The sequence below is a fragment of the Salvelinus namaycush genome, chromosome 28, assembly GCF_016432855.1.
Source record: "Salvelinus namaycush isolate Seneca chromosome 28, SaNama_1.0, whole genome shotgun sequence".
NCBI classification, from domain to species: Eukaryota; Metazoa; Chordata; class Actinopteri; order Salmoniformes; family Salmonidae; genus Salvelinus; species Salvelinus namaycush.
In genome coordinates this window covers 27,725,898-27,739,350 of record NC_052334.1, presented here as the reverse complement: position 1 = coordinate 27,739,350, position 13,453 = coordinate 27,725,898, and the positions used below count along the sequence as shown (strand labels likewise).

Below are 13,453 nucleotides of genomic sequence, written 5' to 3'. Positions count from 1 at the left end.
TAATGATTGTTCTGAGACAGTTTCTTTAAATCTTTATTTTATTCTTCTGAATTGACATTGGTGTGTGTTCCATTCATATTTCTTGCCTGGTTGTAAGTGGCTTTGGTATTTCCTTGCACCTCTGGACTGACATATAGGGCAGTACCAACCATACCAGTTATATTCCCTGTTCAGAAATAAAAGATACATAATCAATTTTGCAAATATATAGTCATAGACCCTGAGACACTTTATAAGCTAGTTAGATAAGGAGGGATTTTGCTTCTCAGTACCTGTTGGGTCCGGTTTGAGAATCAGAACAGAGCCACTCTCCTCAATATCCAGTATACTTGCTGCGGCCTGTAGGGAAGAGATGATTTCTACAAAGTCAGTTCTTTGTTCATTCTTGAGTTATTTGGGAAACACAGAACAAAAAGAAATACTCAAACTTTTTTAAAGCGTCAACATTCCACTTTTGCCAGAAGATTCCAACTCTACAGTTTTGCTTGTTTACACTGAGCTGCACTGGGGTTAGAATGGTTAGATTAAGACTTGTGACTGATGCCTTGATTGTTGACCAATGACCAGTCGTCAGCATTGGCGCAAAGGCAGGCTTGCATATCCAGAGATTATGGACCAGAAAGCACTTGCTTATGTAGGCCTATATTATTTCATTGATCATTTCCTATTTCAGATAGTTAGTTTGGGTGGCTACTGGCTGGCTATATGTCTAAAGATAGCTGTAACATTGCATTATGGGATGATAACATATTTTGGCGAATTAATTATGGTATTTGTGAGGAAGAAAAGGGCTACCCAGTTCAGTTGGCAATAAGCATTGGAAATGACTCAACTACAAATGCAGGCGAAAAACACAGTTTATTTCTGTATCTTGCGTTTTGAAAATGCATCAGCGTTTATGGCTATAATGAGAAGTTACATTTGTGCAGCTGTTGTGCGTGCATGGTCGCGAACTTTGAACACTGCTTTTTGGGGGTTGCGAGAAAAAAAAGTTTGATAACTACTGAGCTAGCAAACAGATTGCTGATTTGCTATACAGCTATAGGATTGGGCGCAGTGTAATCATCAAATTGTAGGGAGAGAGGATTGCCATAAATATACAGCTCAAAAAAATGTTGGTGATCAAGAATACTAACGGTTACCTTTACAAGCTCACCAGAAATGGAGCATCAAGCAACAATTACTAGCATACTAGCCTTAGTGGTCTTCTGGTACGTCAAAATTGCTTGAAAATAATAATTGACTTATGAAGCTTGCCTTTGGAATTTGAGCTACCCATCTCTGGCCAGCATTGGGCAGTATCAGAGGCTATTGTCAGGGAATTTGCCTCAGGCGGCATACAGCTACAGTGCCTTCAGAAAGTATTCATACCCCTTGACTTATTCCACATTTTGTTGTGTTACAGCCTGAATTCAAAATTGATTCAATTGAATTTTTTTCTCACCCATCTACACATAATACCCTATAATGACAAAGTGAAAACATGTTCTTAGAAATTTGTGCAAATTTATTTTAAATGAAATACAGAAATCTAATTTTCATAAGTATTCACACCCCTGAGTTAATACATGTTAGAATCACCTTTGGCAGCAATTACAGCTGTGAGTCTTTCTGGGTAAGTCGAAGAGATTTGCACACCTGGATTGTACAATATTTGAACATTATTCTTTTTTTAAACTTTAAAAAAAAACATTTTTCAAGCTCTGTCAAGTTGGTTGTTGATCATGGCTAGACAGACATTTTCAAGTCTTGCCGTAGATTTCAAGCCGATTTAAGTCAAAACTGTAACTACTCAAGCACAGTCAATGTCGTCTTGGCAAGCAACTCCAGTGAATATTTGGCCTTGTGTTTTCGGTTATTGTCCTGCTGAAAGGTGAATTTGTCTCCCAGTGTCTGTTAGAAAGCAGACTCAACCAGGTTTTCCTGTGCTTAGCTCTATACAGTTTATTTTTATTCTAAAAAACTCCCTAGTCCTTGCCGATGACAAGCATACCCATAACATGATGCAGCCACCACCATGCTTGAAAATATGAAAAAAAAATACTCAGTGATGTGTTGTGTTGGATTTTCCCTAAACATAATACTTTGTATTCAGGACAAAGTTCACTTCTTTGCCAAATTATTTGACAGGATGCATGTTTTGGAATATTTTCACTCTGTACAGGCTTCCTTCTTTTCACTCTGTCATTTAGTTAGTATTGTGGAGTAACTACAATGTTGTTGATACATCCTCAATTCTCCTATCACAGCCATTAAACTCTGTAACTGTTTCAAAGTGACCATTGGCCTCATGGTGAAATCCCTGAGCGATTTCCTTCATCTACGGCAACTGAGTTAGGAAGGACGCCTGTATCTTTGTAGTGACAGGGTGGATTGATACACCACCCAAAGAGTAATTAATAACTTCACCTTGCTCAAAGGGATACTCAATGTCTGCTTATTTATTTTTATTTGTACCCATCTAACAATAGGTGACCTTCTTTGCGAGGCATTGAGAAACCTCCCTGGTCTTTGTGGTTAAATCTGTGTTTGAAATTCACTGCTCCTCTGAGGGACCTTACCGATAATTTTATATGTGGGGTAAAGCGATGAGGTAGTCATTCAAAAGTCTTGTTAAACACCATTATTGCACACAGTCTCAATGTAATCAATTTTAAATTCAGGCTGTAACAACAAAATGTGGAAAAAGTCAAGGGGTGTGAATACTTTCTGAAGGCACTGTATGTGGAATCACCCAATGTAATGTAATTGGAGTCATGATAAAGGTCATACAGTCTTCCTAATGCCAGAGGTGTATACTAAGGAATAGTATGCAACATTATAAACATCTAAATCTAGCGAAAGGAATATTCCATGACATATCCATCCCATTGATGGATTGAGTAACGATACTCACACATCAGGGTACGTAGGTGGGCATTGGACCTGCAGGTCCACTGTCACATAACTTTCCTTCCCATTGCTTAGTCCATTAGGTCGCAGGCACAGGTATACCTCTAGTGGTCTTTTGATCTTGATGAGGAGAAAACAGAGAGGATCATGGAAACCTAGCCACAAATAGACATGCATGGCGTTTGTGTAATTAGCACAACTTTGCTTCTGCAAGTCAGCAATAGTGATGGACATTCCGAGTCATATCGGTGAGTCGCCTCATTTGGCTCTGTTCACGTAAAAGTGTTCACGTAAAAGAGCCCGCTCATTTGGCTCCAAAACAGCTATTCGTTCAAAATGCTTTACAAATTTTCAAATCTACAATGTAAAGCGCAAAAGATAGGTTACCATTGTCAGATCGTGAAACGCTCCTTCAAATATTGTTTTACCTGGACAAATTATTAGAGTTATTCTACTACACCCTTCCCGCTATTTATTGTTTATTCAGTGAGGATTCATCCTCTTTCGACAATTATTTTGTAATTTATTTGCAGAAAAACGTTGTTTTGAGCTCAAAAAGCAGTAGTAACAGTATGCTAATCAGGGAGCCAAGTAAACGGCTCTTTTACCGATTCAACGTTTTTGGTAAAAAGTTGCTACTATCTATTCATAAATCAATTGTGTTGAAAGTAGGCCAACCTTCCATGGATGGTTATTACTCAGATCATTAAAATCTTCTCCAAAAATTGATGCAAGCGCTTCTAGTTCGTTTTCCTGTTGTACAGAATAGTCGTCCGCCCATGTAGAAGTCTGATGACAACTCATCCTAGCTGCGCTACATGGGCACTCATGTCTCGCGCACGCACCCCTCTCTAAATATCGAGGCGATTTAACTACAACGTAACACTCGTCTTTTGTTACTTCCAAACATTACATTATCAATATTGAATAAAGTTACGCGATTGACATTGTGTCTGGTTCGAAAACGTTGAACTTCCAGCATTGACTGCACCACTGTAGCCAGAGGCGTAAGAGGAAGCGATACATCCCACTCACATTTTATTTTTATGGTTCTTATACTGTCAAGGAACTAAGCATTGGCGCCTATGAGAGAGCCACCCCATTAAAAAAGACCGGAACATAATGGTAGGAGGCCTTCTTCTTCTTCGTCTTCGGTAATATGGCGCTCCACAAACAAATGTTATAGGTGCATGCCGCCACCTACTGTATTGGCTGTGTATCAGCCTACTATTCTGTAGTGTGAATTTTCCCTACCATCTAACCCTACACCCATTTCAACCTCATCACCGATAAACGGCCTTCAAGTGTTTTACTGGTGGACTACATACAAAAATATGTATTATCGCCACCTACTGGTTGGGGTAAAAACAAAGATACTTTAAAGAATAAAAAAAAAGATATATATATATATATATATATTTTAAACGAAACAGAAGTCAATGTACTCCTTCACTTAGTCAAATGTACTCAGATCTCTACACAGGCTCTGGGGCCTGAGAGGGGAAGCATCTATAGACATTATTCAAGTTTCAAGTTTTAATGTCACATGCACAAGTACAGTGAAATGCCTTTCTTGCTAACTCAAAACCCAACAATGCAATAATCAATGACAAAATATTACTAGGAAAATAAAAATAAGAATAGGAAATACAAAGTAAGTAAGCATACTACATACAGGATTTTTTTTTTTTTTTTAATCAGTTCCAATAACATATTTACATGTGCAGGGATACTGGAGTGATGGAGGTAGATATGTATAGGGGTAAAGGGACCTAGGAAACAGGATATAAGATAAACAGACTAGCAGCGGCTTGCATGTGAGTGTGTGTGCGTGTGTATAGTCAGTATAAATGTATGTGAATATTATGTGTGAGTGAGCAGATGATGAAGTGAGTGTTTGTGTGTGTGAGTGTGTAGGGCACTGCATAGAGACAGTGCAAATATTGAAATAAAAGGTAAATAAAGATACAAGGTAAACTCAGTCTGTGTAGCCATTTTGGTAGCTATTTATCAGTCGTATTGCTTGGGGATAGAAGCTGTTCAAGAGTCTGTTGGTGTCAGACTTGATGCACCGGAACCCCTTGCCGTGCGGCAGCAGAGAAAATAGTCTATGGCTTGGGGTCTTCTTTTCACATCGTCTGATATAGAGGTCCTAGATGGCAGGGAGCTCGGGGGCTGTACCCGCTGTAGCGCCATGCGATCGAGGGCCGTGCTGTTGTCATACCAAGCAGTGATGCAGCCAGTCAATACACTCAATGGTACAGCTGTAGAACCTTTTCAGGATTTGAGGGCCCATGCCAAACTTTTTCAACCCCCTGAGAGAAGAGGCACTGTCACTCCTTCACGACTGTGTGTGTGTTTGGACCATTTTAAGTCTTTAGTGATTTGGACCCCGAGGAACTTGAAGCGGTCTAACTGCTCCAGTGCTGCCCCACGATCAGCTCCTTGGTTTTGTTGACATTGAGGGGGAGGTTGTTGCTCCAGCACCATACTGCCAGGTCACTGACCTCCTCCCTGTAGGCTGACTCATCATCGCTGGTAATCAGGCCTACCACCGTTCCCTGCAATGTTTCAGCTGGGAAATCCTGGAGATCCAAGAACATTTTAGCCGCTTTCACAGTGATTTCCAGTTTCTTACATTTTTTGTTAGTTTATCCTGTACAATTAATCACCTGTGCAATAAAATCAACCTTCTTCACGATTAATATTTAAGGATCTCTCATCTGACTGACATCGACAGACTGTTGGGTATCATCCACTGCCATAGCTTCATCATCTCTACTTGATGCTTCAACAATTTTCACTGCCTCTGCATAGGAGAGCTTCTCGACAGCCCTGAACCTTGGTACTTTGACCTCTTTCACCTTAACAGGGCACTCAGGGAACTGGAACGTGATTCCCATCATAATTGCAACACAGTGCATCCTCAGACTCTTAAATGATATTCCGTTTGCAAACACATTGAAGTGGCTTTTGTACATAAGCTTGCACCACAAATCCCATATATCCCAGCTTTACATGGGTCGTGGAGAACTTCTTCATTAAACATCAATAATACAGAAAGGCCGGTGAGACATCATTTATCCACCATCTTTGGCTGGAACATGGCATCACTTGCTATCACAGACGTAACATCATTACTTAACTGTTCCAAAAGACAACTGTAGATGGCAGTAATGTTCATCTAAAGAAAACAAGAGTGCAGATAAATTCTATTTCCTGCAACGAATCTATGCAATCCCATTCACTACAAACATATGTCCACCTGATAGCTTTATTGTCTTAATTGGCGAATTTGTTGTTTCATTATCAGGGACAATAATTCCTGGCTCAAGTGCTAGAGGCGTCAGTATAGACCCTGGTTCGATCCCTGGTTTGATCCCGGGCTGTATCACAACTGGCTGTGATCGGGAGTCCATATGCCGGTGCACAATTGGCCCAGTATCGTCTGGGTTAGGGGAGGGTTTGGCTGGGGTAGGCCGTCATTGTAAATAAGAATGTGTTCTTAACTGACTTGCCTAGTTAAATAAAGGTTACATTTAAAATAAAAAAAATACTGGATGATGGTGATGAGGAAGCAGAGTGGATAAGTAGGGAAAACAGACCAAGACTTTTACTACATGACAAATTAGGATAATAGTACATAAAAAAACAAATATTCTGAATAAATTATTTTGGAATAGATATTCAATGGTATAGGCTATTGGTGTAAAAGGCTCTGGGTGTGATGAGAGAGTTCAAAGAGATGCCTGTGCTCAGAACAAGCTGTGTGACATTGAGTTGTGTGAGATTCTAAAAATGATCTCTCCAATAACATCAGTGATCAATGCTGGTTTGGTCATTGGATGGCAAAAGAACATAATTGGACTGCAATGGAATCCTAACCCATAGCATCCAGCACCTATCTATCTGTGGAGAAATAGCGACAAAGTAACACCTATAAATAGGCAGGCCCAACATCCATTGGGACAGCCTAGAGGAGGAAAAATGCTCTCATATAATCCAGCCATGGATATAATCTAACAGACTCCAAAGATAACCATCCGCCACAGTGTCCCCCTGTCTGACCCGCCTAAAGGGTGTTGAAGGGGGTGGGACGAATAAGGATCTCAGTTTGCTAACTCAACATGACGGGACCCCACTGGATTGACACCTGTTACACACCATGACCCTAAAAGGAGAGAGCTGAGCCAATCAGGGCTCAGCATAGAAGACGGCGGCCAGTCAGACAGCCAGCTCGGAGGAAGGACAGGACTGTCATTACCCTCAGCTGTTCACCAAGTTTAGGGGCTCAGCCCACATACCAGCAGCAGCCTGGTCCACTGACATATACAGTGTTCTACTGACTGGTGGACCAAAGCCTCTCATTCATCTCCTTAAGAAGGCCCAAAAATCTGTTTTTGCCACCATGCATACAAGGAAGGCCCTCATATTGCCATGGTATAAGTGTCTCATACCAGTCAGTGGATTTTATATAATGTGTCTCCTCCCTCAGACACCCATTGACTACTCCACCCAGATCAAATGTGTGTCAATAAAAATGCTGTGACACATCTGCTCAATATTTTTAGAGATAATTGTATTAAGTTCAATTTCAGTAAATGTCAGAATTGCTTTTCAGTTCTCACAAACTCTGTCCTTAAAACACCATAAATCTACATTTACAATGACCAATGCAGCTTTTTGTGTGATCTCAAAAATAATGATTATTTTAATCATGTCTTATCAAAAGTTCAGAATTCTTTGAAAATCCAAATGTAATTTCAAAATGATCTTTATTGTTGTGTAAAAAAACCATGTAAAATAAAAGCAAACCTACAGTGTACAAAACATGAAGAAAACCTGACCAGGTGAATCCAGGTGAAAGCTATGACCCCTTAATGATGTCACTTCTTAAATCCACTTCAATCAGTGTAGATGAAGGGGAGGAGACAGGTTAAAGAAGGAGTTTTAACCTTGAGACAATTGAGACATGGACTGTGTATTATTATTTGACCCTGCTGGTCATCTATGAACATTTGAACATCTTGGCCATGTTGTTATAATCTCCACCCAGCACAGCCAGAAGAGGACTGGCCACCCCTCATAGCCTGGTTCCTCTCTAGGTTTCTTCCTAGGTTCTGGCCTTTCTAGGGAGTTTTTCCTAGCCACCGTGCTTCTACACCTGCATTGCTTGCTGTTTCGGGTTTTAGGCTGGGTTTCTGTACAGCACTTTGTGACATTAGCTGATGTAAGAAGGGCTTTATAAATACATTTGATTTGTATGTGTGCCATTCAGAGGATGAATGGGAAAAACAAAAGATTGCCTTTGAACGGGGTATGGTAGTAGGTGCCAGGCGCACCAGTTTGAATGTGTCCAGAACTGCAACGCTGCTGGGTTTTTCACACTCAACAGTTTCCTGTGTGTATCAAGAATGGTCCACCACCCAAAGGACATCCAGTCAACTTGACACAACTGTGGGAAGCATCGGAATCAACATGGGCCAGCATCCTTGTGGAACGCTTTCAACACCTTGTAGAGTCCATGCCCTGACGAATTGAGTCTGTTCTGAGGGCAAAAGGGGATGCAACTCAATATTAGGAAGGTGCCCTTAATGTTTTGTCCACTCAGTGTATATGAAGTATTTTAATGAAGAAGACAATTTAAAACTGACCTAACATCATGGCCTGACATTAAGAATACCATTATAACACCCAGACATGTTTTTTTTTAACATTCCCTTTTTTCTAGAACATTCCATTTTCACTTCTCTCATTTTATTTCTAAAGCAGATCAGTCTGGCATTTTTCAGGAAGTATCTCATCATTTTGAGGAGTCTCATCCCACCTGCTCACATACATTTACTTCCAATGTTGTTTTCTTTTTTCTAGCTGCTCTTATTTGGACTTATGTGAACTCCAGGCTCCGCCCCTGATCCCCAGACCTGCTCTTATTTAAGGGGTCCTCTCACTCTCGCCCTTTGTCCCAGTGGAAGCATCAGTCTTGCAATACAACTTGGTGAGTGCATATTACTTGCATATTATTACTACTTATTTCTATGGAAAACATCCGACTTTGTCGGGACTGGGAGTCCACTTTTTGGTTATTTGAGTACATCTTGACCTGGCACTGACCAGACACAGCTGGTCTCTGGCATTGGATGTAGTTTTTTACCAGGATGAATTCTTTGTAGCTTTATTGAGGAATGAACTAGAAGTACACTTTAAACTGAAGTCACTGCTTATTGGAATGAATTGAGGGTATCGCTCCAAAATAATAAGCAACATTCAGCTATTCAGAGATTTGTGAATGATACATTACTTATCATGAGCTGATTGTGAGGAGGGTGCAGGTAATTATTGTGTAATAACTTGGTAAACAGTTACCGGTACACTGATCAATGCTGGTCTGGTCAGGTACATCTTAAAGTGTCTAATAAATGAAGCCATTATAGGGAGATGGGGTAAGGAGCCATGCTGTAAACAGAGGTGTTACAATGTGCCAACAGCTGCTCTCTGGGTTGGCTCCAACTCTCCCATGCCTGAAATAGCTCCAGATAGGAGCTGGAGGTCAATGTGGCACAATGTGTAAGCTGTGTTTGTAGCAGCCAGGGTGTGGAGCTTAAAATAGATAGCTGGTCTTGCCTGCTGTTGCCAATGATCTGGCCCTTTTTGGAGCTACCTCTATTGCCCTAAAATGTCATAAGAACCATCATGACAGCTGAGATACAGTATCGGTAGGGGCACAACTTTCACTGGGGACACATTCTGGAATTGCATTTTTGCCCCGCCCCCAGTTGTATCATTGGAACGTGATACAAAACAAACGCATCTCTGTGCTTTAGGACCATGCGGACGCCTCCAAATGGTCGGGTAGGCTGTTTGCAGTGTTCATCAGACTAAAAATATTTATTATAATTATGTCCTCCCCACTTCTAAAACCAAAGTTGCGCCCATGAGTATCAGTAACTTCACAACAAGCTTGGCTATATATATATTTTTAAAAGCATACATTGGTTAGGATTCTATAGATAGCTGCTATTTTAAATACAAGGAATTGATAAATGACTAAAATGTATTTTGAAAATGTTATCAGATGTTCTTCTTCCAAAGTGACTTACAGGAGCAATTAGGGTTAAGTGCCTTGCTCAAGGGCAAATTAAGATTTTTCACCTAGTCGGCTCAGGGATTCGAACCAGCCCAATGCTCTTAACCACTACGCTAACTGCCACCAAAATAGTTATAAAACAAGTTGTAAAAATTGCACTGCAGTAGTAAAATAAATACAACTATATTAACCATTGTATGAAAGAGAGAGCAGTATATTATCTTCCAAAAGACACAAAAATGCAGGATATTGAAAAACCTGGATTTGCATGGAGACATTTTCCATGTCAGTACAGTAATAAATTGTCTGTGAACAAAAAACAATTAGGAAAGGCCTACTTGAAATGCAATCAATGGTTAGGGGGGGGGGGGGGGTTACAGCTGTTTCCACCACTCATTCTCAACCCTATATCTCTCTGTCACCCACAGACCATACCAGTAAAGCCTAACCATGTGTGACGACGACGAGACTACCGCCCTTGTGTGTGACAATGGCTCTGGCTTGGTCAAGGCTGGATTTGCCGGAGATGACGCTCCCCGTGCTGTCTTCCCTTCCATTGTGGGAAGGCCCCGCCACCAGGTATTGTACTTAGGAAAAACTACCACGACGTAACTGGGGCTGGTATAGATTGTGTCATTGTACAGACACAGATTTTTAGGGGAGGGGTGTCAAACTGTGTCAAAAAGAGTGCAGTATGTTGCTGTGTCATCTGTCATGTAGGCTCTGATGGTTATAGTGTAATTCCTAAGCTCTCTTTTCTCTTCTCCAGGGTGTGATGGTGGGTATGGGTCAGAAGGACAGCTACGTAGGTGATGAGGCTCAGAGCAAGAGGGGTATCCTGACTCTGAAGTACCCCATCGAGCATGGCATCATCACTAACTGGGACGATATGGAGAAGGTGGGTCCTAGATTACAACATCTTGCACTGACATCAGAGTCTTGGTATGGATTTTGGCACAAGACTAGAAGTAAATACATGCAGCATAACAACATAATAAACAGAGAACTTCAACTCTCTCGTATTCTTGCAGATCTGGCACCACACCTTCTACAATGAGCTGCGTGTTGCCCCTGAGGAGCACCCCACCCTGTTGACAGAGGCTCCCCTGAACCCCAAGGCCAACCGAGAGAAGATGACCCAGGTACTTGTAACTCCTTTATTCCCCCCACTTCAAATCCAGATGATCTGTTAGAAGCAATGCTATGGTTAACCGTCAAGCAAACTTCGGAAATATATCCCTTATTCTTGTGTTATAGATCATGTTTGAGACCTTCAACGTTCCCGCTATGTATGTGGCCATCCAGGCTGTCCTGTCCTTGTACGCCTCCGGTCGTACCACAGGTCAGTATTCCATGACACTGCCTCTTATATGTATCAATATCAACCATGGGTAGTTGCTATATTACTGATACAATATGTAGTTTGCTGTCACACATTAGTGGTCAATATGACAACAGGAGACAACTCAAATCAAGTTGATGCACGTGTTACAATATGTTGAATAAGTGTGCTGTTTAGTTGTCAGAGACAGCTAGATTTATTGTGCCCTGGTTGTCGAGGACGTGTTAAACCCTGTTTAGAAGGATATGTGGCACACCTGCCATTGATGTCAGCGGCATTGTTAGTTTATGATGTGACAAATGCTTGGAATGATTCCCATATGACAGCCGGCCATTCCTCTGTCAGTCATGTCTGTCTGACTCACTAATGTGCCTTGTCTGCTCCCTATAGGCATTGTGCTGGACTCTGGTGATGGTGTGACCCACAACGTCCCCATCTATGAGGGTTATGCTCTTCCCCATGCCATCATGCGTCTGGATCTGGCTGGTCGCGATCTGACTGACTACCTGATGAAGATCCTGACAGAGCGTGGCTACTCTTTCGTGACCACCGGTAAGGATGTGTAGGAGAGCTAACTGTCAACGAGGTTATGCCTCATTTTTTAGATTATTGTAATTTCTGTGTGATTACAGCAATCTCTTGCTGTGCAGTTGTGTGAAAGTTCTTCATGTCATCCTGTAAACTTGCCCCCCTTAGCTGAGCGTGAGATTGTGCGTGACATCAAGGAGAAGCTGTGCTATGTCGCTCTGGACTTCGAGAATGAGATGGCCACTGCTGCATCCTCCTCCTCCCTGGAGAAGAGCTACGAGCTTCCCGACGGTCAGGTCATTACCATTGGTAATGAGCGTTTCCGATGCCCAGAGACCCTCTTCCAGCCTTCCTTCATTGGTGAGGCATGCTTATGCATTATACGTTATGGTTGCATTACAAAATGCTATTACAACAACAACAAAATTGTGTGTTCTGTGTCAATTAATGGACGTCTGTAATATCTTCTATCAGGTATGGAGTCCGCTGGTATCCATGAGACCGCCTACAACAGCATCATGAAGTGCGACATTGACATCCGTAAGGACCTGTATGCCAACAATGTGCTGTCTGGTGGTACCACCATGTACCCTGGTATTGCTGACCGTATGCAGAAGGAGATCACAGCGCTGGCCCCCAGCACCATGAAGATCAAGGTGGGGGACAATACCACCATATTAACCTTCTGGATGTCAACCATCAAGTTAATTGAAATGTTCAGGTATGCATATGCAGTGAGTCTACGTGAAACTAAGCAATTCTCTGTACTATGTTCATCTTCTAGATCATTGCTCCCCCTGAGCGTAAGTACTCTGTCTGGATCGGTGGCTCCATCCTGGCTTCCCTATCCACCTTCCAGGCCATGTGGATCAGCAAGCAGGAGTACGATGAGGCAGGCCCCTCCATTGTTCACAGGAAGTGCTTCTAAACAGTCAACCCCCTTCACCCATACATTTGTAATGTGTCATTTACTGTATATACATGTTGTAATAAAATTAGATCCTTGTAACAACACATTTGTTTTGACTCTTTTCTGCATTGTAGGGTGGCAGGTAGCCTAGCAGGAGAGTGTTGGGCCAGTAATTGAAAGGTTGCTGGATCGAATCCCCGAGCCAACTAGGTGAAAAATCTGTCAATATTCCCTTGAGCAAGGCACTTAACCTTCATAAATTGATCAAGAGTATCTGCTAAATGACTAAAATGTAATTATGATATAGGCCTATTAAGATGCCATACACCAACTTGTAGATCTATATTTTATTCAAATGTAAAAGCACATAGAAGTATTTAATTTAAAACGTGATAATAGCATAACATTTTTACAGTATTGTTGGTATTCATATTTTACTTGCCATTAGATATGTCTCCACATATTTCTGGCCCAGTTTCTAAACTTTACAGTAGCCTATCTTGAGTCTAGCAATCAAGCTGTTGGCTGTTTTTCAATTATTGCATAATTTGGACAGTCTACATATTTAACAATTTAGGGATATTCAATGCACAGTCAGACTGGTACAGGTACAGTAGCTGCTCAACAGGCACTTATAAAGGCATCTGCATTTCCTTTGTGTGGGTCTTGATATTTGAACCCATTCTAGCCAATC

General features: G+C 41.4%; 1 protein-coding gene and 1 long non-coding RNA gene across 3 annotated transcripts; one reads left to right on the top strand and one right to left on the bottom strand.

Annotated features, from left to right (window-relative positions):
• Positions 1–85: 85 nt before the first annotated feature.
• LOC120023080 lies at positions 86–3,991 on the bottom strand. Of its 2 annotated transcripts, none has more exons than XR_005472663.1 (4): positions 3,928–3,991; positions 2,897–3,012; positions 273–339; positions 86–166 (listed from the first exon to the last, which is right to left on the bottom strand). It is a non-coding gene; the product is annotated as an uncharacterized LOC120023080 (long non-coding RNA). The 2 variants fall into 2 exon arrangements; XR_005472662.1 differs by lacking the exon at positions 3,928–3,991 and adding an exon at positions 3,571–3,921.
• On the top strand, positions 2,988–12,858 carry LOC120023079 (actin, alpha cardiac muscle-like). Its single transcript, XM_038967036.1, has 10 exons — positions 2,988–3,140; positions 8,764–8,890; positions 10,408–10,558; positions 10,749–10,877; positions 11,011–11,121; positions 11,237–11,321; positions 11,712–11,873; positions 12,018–12,209; positions 12,324–12,505; positions 12,634–12,858. Exons 3-10 carry the CDS (start codon positions 10,430–10,432, stop codon positions 12,775–12,777), a joined length of 1,134 nt encoding a protein of 377 aa, XP_038822964.1. The 5' UTR covers positions 2,988–3,140; positions 8,764–8,890; positions 10,408–10,429; the 3' UTR covers positions 12,778–12,858.
• Positions 12,859–13,453: the final 595 nt, after the last annotated feature.